This window comes from Equus quagga, chromosome 16 (assembly GCF_021613505.1).
Source record: "Equus quagga isolate Etosha38 chromosome 16, UCLA_HA_Equagga_1.0, whole genome shotgun sequence".
NCBI lineage: Eukaryota > Metazoa > Chordata > Mammalia > Perissodactyla > Equidae > Equus > Equus quagga.
In genome coordinates, this window is record NC_060282.1 from 26,626,457 (window position 1) to 26,641,710 (window position 15,254).

At 33.1% G+C, this 15,254-nt stretch overlaps 1 protein-coding gene across 1 annotated transcript in view; it reads left to right on the top strand.

Moving 5' to 3' along the window:
- CSMD3 (CUB and Sushi multiple domains 3) overlaps positions 1 to 15,254 on the top strand; it is a 1,175,747-nt gene that overhangs the window by 450,520 nt on the left and 709,973 nt on the right. Inside the window, exon 7 of the mRNA XM_046642300.1 lies at positions 14,602 to 14,913. Within this exon, the coding sequence (XP_046498256.1) occupies positions 14,602 to 14,913 (312 nt within the window). The remainder of the gene's footprint in view (positions 1 to 14,601; positions 14,914 to 15,254) is intronic.

The following is a 15,254-nucleotide window of genomic DNA, read 5'->3' on the forward strand; positions in this document are numbered from 1 at the left end:
ATTTTGGCAGATAGACTCTGTAGGTGATGTTATGGCATGATTGGGAGCTCTGAGAACCCCTGATGTCCTCCCAGTTCTATGCAGCCTTCTGGCTAGTGACTGAAAGTCTGCAACATGAGTTTCATCTTCAACAAAAACCCTTGATTGACCTTGTTGTGAAACATATTTTTAATTCAACAAAGAATTCTACCTACCATTTTGAAAAAAAATTGATGAAGCAGGTCCTCATAGATATGGCATTGGAAAGTAGAAAAATGACTACCAGGGAAAATGAACACATATAAGATTTGTGTGTTAAAAAATCAAATATTTTCTAATTTTCAGCTTTGCTTTAGAAATGATCCCAGGTAACCACATTTACAAATTACTAAAATTTTACTTTTTAATTTCAAGAATGCTTTTTATGTTTTCCATTGGTGGAAATAATTCATCCTATTACAATATTACTTTCTTTTTAAGAAACGCATTTGGTTCTGAGAAGGGATAAGAGAAATAGAAATAAAGAAAATTGGTGATACTATTGCCATTAGTTTAATTATTATTCCAGAAATGTGGAATTCAAATATGTAAATTTTACTCTCAGAATGTAATATTATCTTTAACGAAAATACATATTACTTCATAGAAATATAGAGCACATGAGACTTTGGAACATAGTTATAGAGAAATAAAGTGAAATGCCCAAGTTATGTTGAATAGGAAGCAGTATGTCACCAAGATTAAGAATACACGCTATGGAATCTGACAGTCTGAATAAAAGTGCCAGATCTTTCAGGTCTTTTATTTTTATATCCCATTCTTTCATTTTATTAAGATTTTAGCTTATTTGTCACTATGTGTTTCACCACTAGCTATTATATTAATCTGTCCATTCTTTGTCTTTCCCACTTGAATGTAATCTTTCTTAGGTAGCATAGTGTTTGTACTACTCACCTCTAGATCATTCAGTACCTGGCATAGAGTGGGCACTCAATAAATTCTTGTTGAGTCAATATCTGAATGAACGAATGAATAAATGAATGAGCTAAGACAATAAACACTAGAATGATTACATGAATGAATGTCTTAATCAAATTATTTACCCTCAATTATATAAATTATAATAATATCAGTTGCATATGATTGATGTGAAGATTAAATGTAAAATGTTTATCATGGAACTTGCATGAAGTAAGTGATCAGTAATTGTTAGAGGCTATGATTATTAGGACTTTGCATCAGTGAGGAATAGTTGCTGAGGACTGATTGATCCCTGGGTCTCTGGGGCAAAAGTCCTCATAGAAAGCATGTACTCTCCATGAACAGTTAAATTTATGTGAGAGTGAGAAAAGAAAGATTCCTCCCATGAAATTTTCTGAAGGTTGGAGAAGTCCTTATCGGTAAAAGTTAAGAACCAGAAATTTACAGAAGCTGTGTTCATGCCAAAAAAGGATCCAATTTAGCAACATGTAAGAAACCTCAGGCATGATAATGCAAACCTTGTTACTATTGAGCAGTGCATAATTTTCCAAGTGAAATTATATTACTAAGAACTGTTTTATGGGGAACAGCCTGGTGGCGTAGCGGTTAAATTCCTGCACTTGGCTTAGGTATCCCCGGGGTTTGGAGGTTCAGATCCCAGGCAGAGAGCTAGCACCGGATGTCAAGTCACACTGTGGAGGCATCCCACATAAAGTAGAGGAAGATTGGCACAGATGTTAGCTCAGCGGCAGTCTTCCTCAAGCAAAGAGAGGAGGATTGGCAATAGATGTTAGCTCAGGGCCAGTCTTCCTGACAGAAAAAAAAAAAAAAGAACTGTTTTATGAGAGAAAAACTATAATAGTTAAAACAGGAAATAGTAAGAACACAGAGGCATCATATGTCAAGCTGAACTTGAATTATTTTATTTATTTTTTTTAAAGATTGGCACCTGAGCTAACAACTGTTGCCAATCTCTCTTTTCTTTTTTATCTGCTTTATCTCCCCAAATCCCCCCGGAACACAGTTGTATATCTTAGTTGCAGATCGTTTCAGTTGTGGCATGTGAGACACCGCCTCAACATGGCCTGACAAGCGGTGCCATGTCTGCACCCAGGACGTGAACCGGAAAAACCCTGGGCCGCTGCAGCAGAGCGCGCGAACTTAACCACTCAGCCGCGGGGCCGGCCCCATGAACCTAAATTATTAAAAAAACAAAAGACAGTTTATTGGCGTGTGGTGTGCAATTTTTCTGTATTTACAAGTGAAACAGGTAGGAAATTTAGTCTACAGACTTGGATGGGCAAGAAATATCACTGTGTTCTCTTAAATTCAAATAATTTGAGAGCCTCCATTCAACCTGACAGGATGAAAATTCTATCCAGGTCATTGTGGAGGAGGGTACAAGAGACATTTTCACCTTCTTCTTCCGTTGAGTTGCACAAGAATCTAGGGAGCCTTTGTAGTGCCTGGACAGTGGGGAGAAAGGCACCCAGTCATAATTGTTAAAGCCCGCAATTCCCATGAAGGCAGATGATCCTCACTTGCCTTGACAAGCCTGACTGAAGAATCTTAGCCAAAGGTGAGAGTTCCTGGACCCTTCCAGTTTCCTGCGATGCAGCAGGGAGGGTGTGTATGTCATCTTCATAGCCCCTCCTCGGCCTCCAATTCTACCTCAGTCTTTGCCCTTCTCCTGTCACTTGATGAATCACCTGAAGAGGCCTAGGCTGCCAGGAAACAAAAGCTATGGAGAGATCTTAGAGAAAATTTCCCTTTTAGCCCTGCAAAACTATCTTCTGCTGAGCCAAGGGAATTGCAAGAAGGACCTGGAAACAGACATGGATTGGGGAAGGTGGTGATAGGGGAGAAATACAATGAAAACAAAACATAAATAAATAACTTGCATGTTGATTCAGACACAAGTGTTTACATTCTGTATTGTACTGGGGAGGCTAAGTAGAGGTGTACTCATTTCACAGGAGTTAGGATTGTGGTTTTGGGATTATGCAGTTTGGGTCCAAATCCTAGCTTTTCCACTTACTAGCAAAGTGAATCAGTGTATGTTTGAAGCAGCTCTAAGCTTTAATATCCTCAGCTCCTAGGTACCTTTGAGGATGAAATGAATGAATCAGGACTGTGTTGAGAATATAACAAGTGCTCAGTAAATGCTAGTTGCTCTTTATAACATGTTTCTTTAAATAGTTCTGTTCATTTCATAGTTCTACTCATTTCAAGTAAGCATATTGGAATGCCAAATAAATTTAAAGTGTCTTTTTCACCCGTATTCAGAAATTTGGGGAGATAGAAAGACACCAGCCCACAGATGAGAGCAGCAAGCGTCCATCACCCTTATAAAAGTTAAAAGTATAATTCAGAAAAATGATTGGCTGTTCATATTATTACCTGTAGTTGGAATATACCAAAATCATCTGGGTAGATATAAAATTTTCAGATATTTAAAACCGCTTTAATGATTTAGAAAACTTCTTTTGCTTTAATTAATCCTTTTCAACAGAAAGTCAACCAATTAAAATGCATATGATCTTGATCAAATAGAACATTCTTACTCAAAAAAGCCTTTCAGAATCCAGAGATTTTTTTATTATATATATTATATATATATATTTAGTTTCTCTCTCTCTCTTTCTCTCTTCGCCCTCCCATATGTATATGTGTATATGGTCTCTATCTATAAGTCTCTCTCTCTTCTCATATATTTGAGAATATGTATATTCTGTCTGTCTGTCTGTCTATCTATCTAAATAAAAGCATGAGAGAGAGAGAGAGAACTGAATTTTCTACTTTCCATTTTATATTTTCTATCATCTGGAAAAACAAGGATGGAAAAAGACCAATAGGTCAAAAAAACTTACTTGATAATTTGAGAATGGTAACTGTTCAATCTTTGTTGCCATTTCTAGTATTTGGATACAATTCAAAGACCAATAAAGTCGTGCTGGAAGTATCTTCAATTCAGGTTTCTACGGATCGAGGCACTGTTAAAAAAAGCTGGCATTTTTTGGTGTGTCATCGATAGATTTAATTCTCAATATGTGTTTTCTTCCTCAAGTATAGAACATAATGTTTTATAATGAATAAAGGGCTAAACTAGGATATAAGCTGTTTTTAATACTAAAAAGAAAGCTGTAGGATTTAAATACACATGGCATGAAAGGCCCTAGCACACCTCATTCAACTTGTCTTCTTTTTATTTCTCATGTCATTAAAAATAAAAGCTTGTATGAGTTTTGTCTAGATGTTCTTGTGATGTCATCATGCCTACTCTCTGTCTTTCCATAAGTTTTAACAGGATCTATCAAAGCACACTTAGATTAAAGGGATCAATATTTGTTAATAGTTTTTACTTGCTTGGTAGGCAGAAAATTTTCAGAGTCTCTAAGTCTGAATTACTTTCAAAGTAGTGTTTCAGATAATATCCAGGATGCCTGGTTGAATTTGAACGTCACATAAATGATGGATAATTTTTCATTATAAATGTGTCTTGAGTACTGCACAAGATATACTTAGAGAAAAAAATGTTATCTGACATTAAAATTTAACTGAGTGCTCTATAGTTTTATTTGCTAGATCTAGCAACCTTATTTCAAGGTTCTCATAGTCATGTAGTTGAGTCAGTTAAATGTTAGCCCTGCCTTAAGTCCTTATATCTCTAATACTGTCTCCACATTACAAAAATTTCAATATTTCTAAAATGACAATCTTGTCATATCAAACTCCTGCTAAATATCCTTCAGTGATACCTCATCTTCTCAAGCTCAGTTAAAATTTCTTGGCTCTTCAAGCATTGGTCCCTGCCTTCCAAATCTCCTATTGCTCTCTCTTCATTCCTGCTATGACAAATAATTTGCAATTCCATGAACATGTCTTGCCTTTTCCCCTGCCACGCCTTTTTTTAAGCTATTTTCTCTGACTAGGATGTTCTTTTACTTCTCATGCATCAGGCAAAACCTGTTCATTGTTTAAGCTCAATTGCAATGTCTCTTCCACCAGAAGATCTTTCCCATTTTGGAAGCATAGCTAATGGCTTTCTAGCTGTTTTCGTAGTTCTCTGTGTATCCTTCATCAAACATATAACATGGGTCTGATTTTTTAAATTCATAACTGTTTACTTGCAAGACAAAGATAGATATCTATATCTGTATCTGTATCTAGTTATATACGTATATAGATGTGTGCGTGTGTGTGTGTGTTTGTACTTGATGCATAGTAGTCATTTAATTCATGTGATTGAAATAAAAAAGAGGAAGGAGAGGGACAATGGAAAGTAATAAGTTTTGTAGTCAGATTTTTAAAATTCTACTAAACATAGAAAAAGCAAAAGTCCTCACTTTCCTTGGTGCAGAAAGGATGGGGAATGGAAAAATTCACTAAGCAAATAACATTTGCTTTCTCTGGAATGAATGCAAGATGAGGTTTCTTTTTTCAATATCTGCAAAGATGTAAAAGCACAAGTCCTTTGCTGAATCTCTTTGTTCGTATTTCATTCTTATTTTTCCTGCCTTACCAAGTAGTTTCTGCTCTAAATAAGATGCAATTTCTTTGTATTTAAAACACAAACTTATGTGTCTCTTCCCCAGGGAAGATTTGACTGAAGGGAGCTCTAATTAACCTTCTGATTTGTATCACCCAGAGGATCAAACTCTCTACTCCTAGATTAGAGAGTGTCAAAGAGAGTTGGCCAGATGTCACAATGTTAAAATAGATGGGTTTTGAGATCCTCCTTGGTCAGGTCTCCACATTATTCCTAAATTTTAATATCATCTATTTCTATAAATGAACTAAAAACCAAAACATATCTGAGGCCAAATATAAATGTAAATCTCAGCTGTAATTGTTATAGTATTTGTACCTTTGTTTTATTGATGGCATTAAAAGACAGTCTTTTTACTTATTGTCTTGAAATAATATGTATTCTTTATAAGAAAGGAACTTGGCAGAGTAATTATATGAAGAAATATAATGGTTTACCTTTCAATATGGAAATATGTATTTCAAATATCCCAACATATAATTATATGTAAAAACCCAGTCTGTAATGTATAATATAGTTGCCTTCCCAGTTAATGGTAGGCTTTCCATGATAAGCTTTATAGGTTCTTACAATTTCTGAAGGTTTTTTTTTTTTCCTCTAACATGCTACTTTTCTAAGCCAAGAATGATACTTATTTTTTAAGCAAATCACTCCTTCTACTAATTAATTAGCTTCTATAGAATAAAAAGTGTTTTACAGAATGTATGATGCAGGAAAATAAGACCTTTTTTGGCTTGAGTTTCTTATTAGGCTGCTCTACTTCAGCATGTTTATGCAGATATTCACCGGTTGCTCAGCAACTTTTCTACAGTCAACACTACAATAGTCTTTCCTCCGTAATGTCACCCTTTCCTACCCATGCATGCCTCCCTTATACCCCTTCTGCTAATAATGAACCCAGTTCTTCCAATCATATAACAGTCGTGGGATCAGATATCAGCTTATGATAAATGCCTCAACAACGAGTGTTCAGTGATCTTACTGCCATCTTCATACTCTTCACCAAAACATGTATTTCTCAAACTGCCCCTGTTATTTTTTGAGGAGAGGAAAACTTTACAATAAACTAACTTAAACTAAATAGTTAAGCAATTACTCCAGTATATTTATTTGCTCAACCAGAAAGATATTTGTCTGATTCTAAGAGAACAATCTTGAGAAGCCAATACCTAATCCTAAAGAGCATCTTTTTAGTAGCATCTCTGTACACAGAGAGAAAAATGTGGGGATAAAGGTAACTCCTTGGTTCCCTTAAATCATATCACATATATGAAACCAGTATTATGTATACTTTAGGCTTTAAAAAAAGAGGCGCACATACAATTAATGAAAAATAATGAACAACTGAGCCTCCCCAAGCTAGAAGACCATTATAGAAGGAATTAGAGGATAAACATTCATACAGTCAGGTTGTTAAGGTAAGCAGGACTCGGGGACATGATGGGCTAGATCAGCATAAAGCCTTCCCTTATTTTTCCTTTTAGCCATGATTGATAGAAGGGATAACCTCAAAGTTCCTTTCCCTTACTTCTTCTGCTTCTCCTTCACATTACCAAATATCGTCATTATGAATTATTTTTTGGGGGGAAAGTGTGCTGGAGAAAGGAAGAAAAGAGAAATGCTACCCTCATTTGAGAAAACACTAATGAAGTAGTGATTTTTATGTTCTTAGATGTTTCTTCCTCTCTGTTCTTTGCTTCTATTCTAGAACATGCAATATAAATTGCAATCATATTATAATTATGTGTTTTTCTGTTGTTTGAACATATCTGGACAGGTCCAATTTCTTACTTATATTTATATCCTTGAAAGTACATTTAACACTCAATAAATCTTAAAGATACAATAAAATGTTTATATTTTTGAGAAAAGAGAGAATAGTACATTTAGCCACATTCTTTCTTCCCTCATATATTTATTAAACTTTCAAGGGGGAGTAGGGGATACACATGTATAAGACATGATCTCTATTTTCAAAAAGTTATTGCTACATATTGATTATCATAGACAGCAAGGCTCTGAAAATGAAAGAGTTCCCGTTATAACACTTTGGAATAAGAACTATTTGGTATCCCTTTTTCCTATTATCACCTTTTAATCTTCCCTGAGAACTGGCAGCTATTCCACAAGACTTCGTGTGGAAGGAAATTGAACAAGTGTGTGTTAAACCACATTTTATTTGTTTAGGGGAAACCCAGAATGACAAATGCTTCTACTTTAGCTAAACGGTAAGAGCTGCTACAGGAAAGAGGTCTAAAAATGCAGAATTCTAGGAGATGGTTTTAGAAAGGTGTGGAGGGGCATTCTATTTCTTTTTCTTACTCTTATGAAATGTGACAAGGATGCCACGAATCTTATTTCAAAACCTGGGTCTTCAAGTTTTGTCAGTACTATGACTTTATGGAAGAACATTATGCTTAGTTACACAAGAAGGACTTCAGTTTGCATTTTGTGGATATTTATTCCTGTGAGTGGTGTGTGTGTTTGTGGTTGTGCACATTAAAATAAAAAATGACACCTAGGATCCACCACTACTCATAGTCTAGACTTCCAAAATGTATCAAAAAGAGTGATAAGATGCTGAAGCTTGATTCTGCAACTTCATTTTAATCAACTAGGTAAAGCAGGAAATGGTCCTTTAAGAGAGAATATCTTCAAAATTCTTACAACCTTCTACTTAAAGAAACTTTTCCCTAGCATGCAGTTACTCTATTTTTAGTGCTAAGAAAGGAGATGTCTATTCTCTCACATTTTTATGACAAAACTGATGATATTTAGTATAGCACATACATTTATAACATTATATAGCATATATACTATATAACACATATATTTACTATATACATAATACATATGTAGTTTTGTTGTAGTTGACTAACACAGCACTCTCCATATGCTTTCTAAAGCTTTTGATATTTTTTATGTTTTATTTAGATAAAGATACTTATGCTCGTTTGGCATATGGGCTTATCATAATTTTAGACAATTCAGAATATGAGGTTTTGTCTTGCATGTAAACAACTTGAAAATACATATTTTGTTGAATATTCATTTTGTAATCGGTTATTTAATCATAGTAAGTGGACTTAGTAGATGTATCATTAGATCCTGCTATCATCACTTTCAGCTTAGATTGCAAATGTGTATTCTTTCACTGCATATTAAATCAGTAAGATTACTTATACTTGATAATAACAAATTCACTTGCAAAACTTAATACTGGTTTCCCATTTAATGCTTAGAAATTTAAATTGAAATATGTAATGTAAATAGAAACATAAACAGATATCAATATGTCAGTCAATTCAGAAAGACAGGTTATATTTAAATTCTCAGTTCTATTTTTAAATTAATACACACCTAATTAATTGAGCTTACGATTATAAAAAACTTTGTTACTTAAATTACTGATTTTTTTTTTTTTACTCTACTAAAACCAACTTCACATTTTAACACCTCAGACATCTGGATGCAGGTGACAGCATTTTTGCATTGTCATGTCACAGTTTAATTGGCAGAATGTTTTCTTTCTTGGAGATGCATCTTATAATCAAGAGTATCTTATATTCATTTAATTAATATTTTAAGATCATAATCTTGTGCGGTTTCAAGGTAAATGCAGGATTTTAATTTAAAATCAAAACTGTATAAGACCAGTATAGACCTACTCTTTAAAACTAAGTTACAAACTAATTTTTTCATTATTTGTTCACTTAAAATTCTAGTCAGAGAGACAAACTTTATATTAAGTAACAATTAATCAAAGATAGATCATTTATATTTATTCTCTACTTTAAGGGCTACTTTCTATTTCAGTTTACCCATCTGTTCACTACTTTGAATATTCATAGTACACATACATCCACCAATTTATACTACTAAGTACTAAGTCCCTCAGATTTTAGGATACTTGAATTAGTAATATTTAAAATGCAAAATACTTAACTTATTTTTCCAACTGAAATATGTTTCCTGAAAATTGCAACATTAACATGCAACGAAGCAGTGGCTTTGTTTCGCCTTATCCATACTCATACTTCAATTAGTTTTCAAGAGTCCTCTCTTATTGACCTGTTCCTATAAGTTCCACCTAAGTCATATTGAATAAAAGAAGAAATACAACATACAAATTAAAGTATTAAATAGGCTAAAATTTATAGAATATCTAAATGATCGCTCAAATAGAATTGTTGCATTAGTTGTATTTAGATTTTATTTTGCTGTTATTTTGTATATTTTTTCTTTTGCATGTTTTCACGTTAAATATGTTCATTGCATTTTTCTTCATTATATATCATAATGCCACAGAATTTTTCACTTAGAATTATTGTGTTAATTAAACTTTGTTAATTAAACAAATGTCTCATTTGAAATACTAAAATTAATGGAACAGAATATATGTTTTTTAATATAAAATAATATGCCAAACATAAATATCTAAAAATTACTTCTTTGAATATGCAATTATCTTTAACATGTACTTATATAATTGTATACATATTGGGCCATTTACTCATATCTCTAGCAATGTATTCTGTTCTTTACTTCTGTAATGAATTAGGCAATAATTACAAAGCAACATAGCATACAATTTTTTATAAAATCTCTAAGATAAAAAATCTAATTGAGGGGACATCCCCAAGGCATTGTGGTTAAGTTGGCACTCTCCACTTTAGCGGCCTGGAGTTCACTGGTTCAGATCCTGGGCCTTGACCTACACACCGCTTATCAAGCCATGCTGCGGCAGGTATCCCACATATAAAATAGAGGAAAATGGGCATGGATGTTAGCTCAGGACCAATCTTCCTCAGCAAAAAGAGGAGAATTGGTGGTGGATGTTAGCTCAGGGCTAATCTTCCTCAAAAAAACACAAAAATTTAATCCAAAAGAAATTCAAATTCAATTATGAGATGAGTTTTTATTTGGTACACTTTTTAAATGACTTCATGAATTATTCTTAGTTTCTTGCAGATATATTGTTGAAATTAAAAAGACTTCAGATACGTAATCTTTGCTATAATACATAATAAAATCCAAATTTAATATTCTGAGGATTACTATTAAATAAATTTGCCAATTTACACATGTAACTTTTGCCATTTTCCATTATCATAATTCCAAAGATGACATATAGTTATGATTTATAGAAGCATGCTTATATATGTGATCATTTCATTTTATTTTTGTTACGTTGGGAAATTTTTTGTTAAAGAATATAAATAAAATTATATTATAGACGTGTTTATATTGTAAACATCTAATTTTTAAATATATCTTAAACAATTTAATGACAGGATAATCTAAGTGTGATAAGCTACATCTTGTAAACATGATTTGATTTCAAACGAAGAATGAATTTTTCTGAATGTACATTTTATTCCTTAGTATGGGTTGTATGTATTGTAACATTTGCATTTAATACTGTGCTATTAAAGATGATGTTTACACATTCGTGTAGCATATTTAAATTTTTTAAGAGAAAGTAAAATATTATATTTTAATATTTGATTAGGTATATTATATATTTGATATTGGGTTTTTGCTATACATAGTCCTAAGGCTTTTTCCAACACTTGCGATTACTTCATAAAACAGTTATGTATGCAAAAATGTTGAGTGTTTTTAAACTGTTAAATGGTACATTTTGACAATTTAAAAAATCTGTGTTTCACACACTGCCAATTTAAAGTGGTACCAAAATCAGTATTCTAAGTTGGTCTACATTTTAAATAAAATGATTATACAATACATGATATAACTATATGTCATGAATGATTTTATTGCCTTCTAAGGGAAATCAGTGTTACTTCTTTATGGTTCTACTATATATATCAAGCATATCTAGGTAAATCCATTTCACACTAACACTGTAAATTTTCCTGTTTTGGGAATGATGAGAAAAATCTTCAAGTAACTCTTTCTTATGCAAATAAATCTTCAAATTCCACACTTTTTCAAAGTAATGTTTTTGAAAGTTAAAAACAAAAGTATCAATTTTTCCTTCCTTTGGAATTACTGCTTGAAGTACAACATTGCCATGATGAAAATTATAATCATATTTCTTTTGTAAAATCTCTCCTCTTTGTTATTGTTAATATTATTTTAGCATTATTATTAAATTGATTCATTCGTTTGTTCTTTCTTTTGAGGAATATTTCTTGAGCATCTACTATGTACCAGGCACTGTTCTAGATGTTCATAATTCAGCAGTGAATAGAAAATACAAGTCTCAGCCTTCATGGAGCTTGCGTTCTAGTATGAGGTGGAAAGAATATGAACATAAAATATAAGTAAAACGTAATAACTGGTTAGTAAAATATCTGGTAAAATAGACTGTGCTTATTAAAGAAATGGATTTTTCAATGCTTCATTCAAACATTTTCCCCTTTTCTGCATTTAAGAGAATAGTATTGAATCAACACCACCATTAGCCAGAAGTAGGCCTCTGTTACTGAAGATTTTAAGGTTGAGATTGCTAGCAAGTCCTGGGTCAAATGCTACCAAAGATCAATTCTAACTCTCAAATTTGTTCAGGAACTATATTTATCCTCTGGAGTCTTCAAGAAAATAGGTGTTTGGAATTGGTCTGTAGGTCTTGAAGATTAGTTACAGAAGCAACATAGACACATTCCCAAGAATTACCCCAGAATCATTGACCCAAATACAAAAGATCTTTTTTTTTTTTTTGAGGAAGATCATCCCTGAGCTAACTACTGCTAATCTTCCTCTTTTTGCTGAGGAAGACTGGCCCTAACCTAACATCCATGCCCATCTTCCTCCACTTGCCCATCTTCCTCCACACTTGCCCATCTTCCTCTACTTTATACGTGGGATGCCTAAAACAGCATGGCTTTTGCCACATGGTGCCATGTCCACACCCGGGATCGGAACCGGCGAACCCTGGGCCGCCGAGAAGCAGAAGGTGGGAACTTAACTGCTGCGCCACTGGGCCAGCCCCCAAAAGATCTTTTGAGATTAATTGTAATGACCTCAGTGATGGAATATAACAAATAGCTACTCAATTTACTCCATTGTTAAAAGTAGGAACACTTAGATTTGAGACAAGAGTCCAAATTCCATGTTTTTATGCTTTTCAATTATATCTAGCAACCTATGTTTATAGTTAAATGGTTTCCTTCTTTAAAGTAATCCTGAAAACCTGGAAATTAGGATAAAGTTTTGAAAAATTTTAAAGTATTAGTTTTTCATCCTGATTTCATACTTCCTTTCAAAAATGGAAGGTGCAATTAAATTCCCCAGGAGAATAATATGGATCAGGTATTGTTTTTGTAGTAATGAGCACATGGACAGCCAAGATGTCCGATTTGCTGTGAGGTCAATTACTGAATGTTAGTAGTATAAACGTAGTTATTGCTTAACCACATGATTAAAGAAAACGCTTACCAAATATCGGCTTAGTATTACTGGCAAATTTTCACAAAATAACTTGGATAAATATTCAGTAGCAATTTTTTTTCTGATTGATGCTTCAAAATATATTAAAAGTCTTTAAAATAATCTGATAATGACACTTCATTTACCCCTGGAGCTCTCAAAATATAATCATCATTTAATTCTTTGGAATTTCTAAGTCAAATTAAAACAAAATATGACAACTCAGGCTGGAAGAATTAGTAGCAGACATGTGCTTCTTTGCTTGCTTATGAAGGAGGGGCTCCAGGTTTAACTTCTTTTTTGACTTTAAAGCAGAAGCCAGAGTTACTAGTCCTAATAATCATCTGCCTACAGTACAGCAGGAAAAAAAAAATTAAAACAGAGCATGTCAAACCACGTTAAAGGATATAACTACTTTCCTCTTGCAGGATGGTTAAAAGATCCATATGTGTTTTTGTCTAAAATATCTGATTATACATTATGGACAGAAGTTTGAAATGCAGTTTATTGAGAAGGCAAGTATATGAAAATGTATACCACTCGTTGGCTTTAAAAAATATTCAGAAGTTTTCTAAGTAGCACCTGACTATTATTCCTAATTAGTAGCTGTACTTCCAAAATTCAATAATTTTTTTCTTATTAAGCATTTTAACTGTCAAAATTCTTTTAAATATATCTTCATTCAGTTTCATGTATCTATTATAAGGTTACTTTTTTTTTCATTATATGAGAATTATGTACAACCAAGGACAATCTTGTGAAAAATTTAAGTGAAAGTATAAAGAAGACCCTAATTTAGCACCTTTAAAACATTTTTAAGTTATCGTGAAACTTTAACAATGTCAAGAATGTGGAGAGATATATACCATGAAATGCTTGTGAGATATTTGGAAATTCTCAACCATATTTTAAACCTAGTTTTGTATGAATAAAAGTTCCGTGCTAATAATTTTCAGTCATTTCTAAATAAAATGATTTGTTTAATTAGTTGAAAATTGGTTAATCTCAAATTTTACTCTAAAATAGTGAAAAATATCACCCAACTTCCAAGAACAACGCAGTAAATTCTAAAGTATATATAGTTTAGGACATTGAATATTTTGTCATGTTGGTTGCTTTCTGACAAATGAGGTTAAGATAGACATTTACATAGAGTAGTTATTTCAGAGTTTCATTTTTGTAAAATCATTTTGTTTTCATTTTGGCTTTGATTTTAAATTCTCCTTTCTTCACTTGCTTGTCTTGAAAATAGAAATTTTGATATTTTTCCCAGAAATTATGATGAGATATGGCACAGACTATTCAAAGCATACTTTTGAGAAAAGTGTGGTTACATAGTTACCCATTCTGTGAAAACTTTTCACTTGCCAGGCATTTGTTGCTAAAATTCATCTGTAGATAAATAACAAAGAAAATTGATTCAAGACCCCATAAGGGTTTACAATTTCACCTTTTGCCCACTAATGTGTTAGAGTTAAAATGTGGTGTATTTGTGTGTAATATCTATTATTGGTTGATTGATACAAACCAACCATCAGATCTGGTTACTTCACATTTCAGTGGTGTGTTTGTGTTTTGCCTCTTCATGTTGATTATCCTTAAGGTAATAGAAGGGAATATAATTTATTAAACTTATCAGAAAAAAAAAACAAAATTTAAAAGAAAAAGTTAGCATCTAGTGCTACTGTGTCCCACAGGTTCTTCTACATTGACCCACACTACCTCCACTGGTGAGTTAGAGGAGCATAACAGGACTACCACTGGTGCTATTGCTGTTGCTAGCACATCTGCAGATGTTACTGTATCCAGTGTTACAGCTGTCACCATCCATAGACTTTCCGAGGAACAGCGAGTGCAAGTTACGAATCTCAGAAATTCAGGTCTGGACCCCAACACGTCCAAGGACGGGCTCTCTCCTCACGAAGCAGATACACAAAGTACAAGGAGAAGACCAAGAAATGCTGAACAGATAGAAAGAACTAAAGAGCTTGCAGTTGTTACTCATAGAGGTATTGGATGTTATTTTCTTGTGCTCATTTAGTTACAGCCAAAGCTATGTTTTGGTAATGATTCTAATTAGAGAATGAGCCAAAAGAGAGCCAAGATGTAGGAAGTGAAAGAAAGAGTTCAAAGCAGTTGAAAAATAGAGATAGTAACAGGCAAAACGTGAATAATTTGAAAGCACAAAAATTAAAATAAAAACCAAGTCAAAGTGCAATGCAAATGTTGGAGGGAGGAGGGGGTAAAAATAGAAAGAGAAGAGTGCATAAAAGGGATAAAAAAAAAACAAGTATTAAATATCTATTGTTTATTATATCCCAGTTACGATGTTGAGATAACATGAAAATAA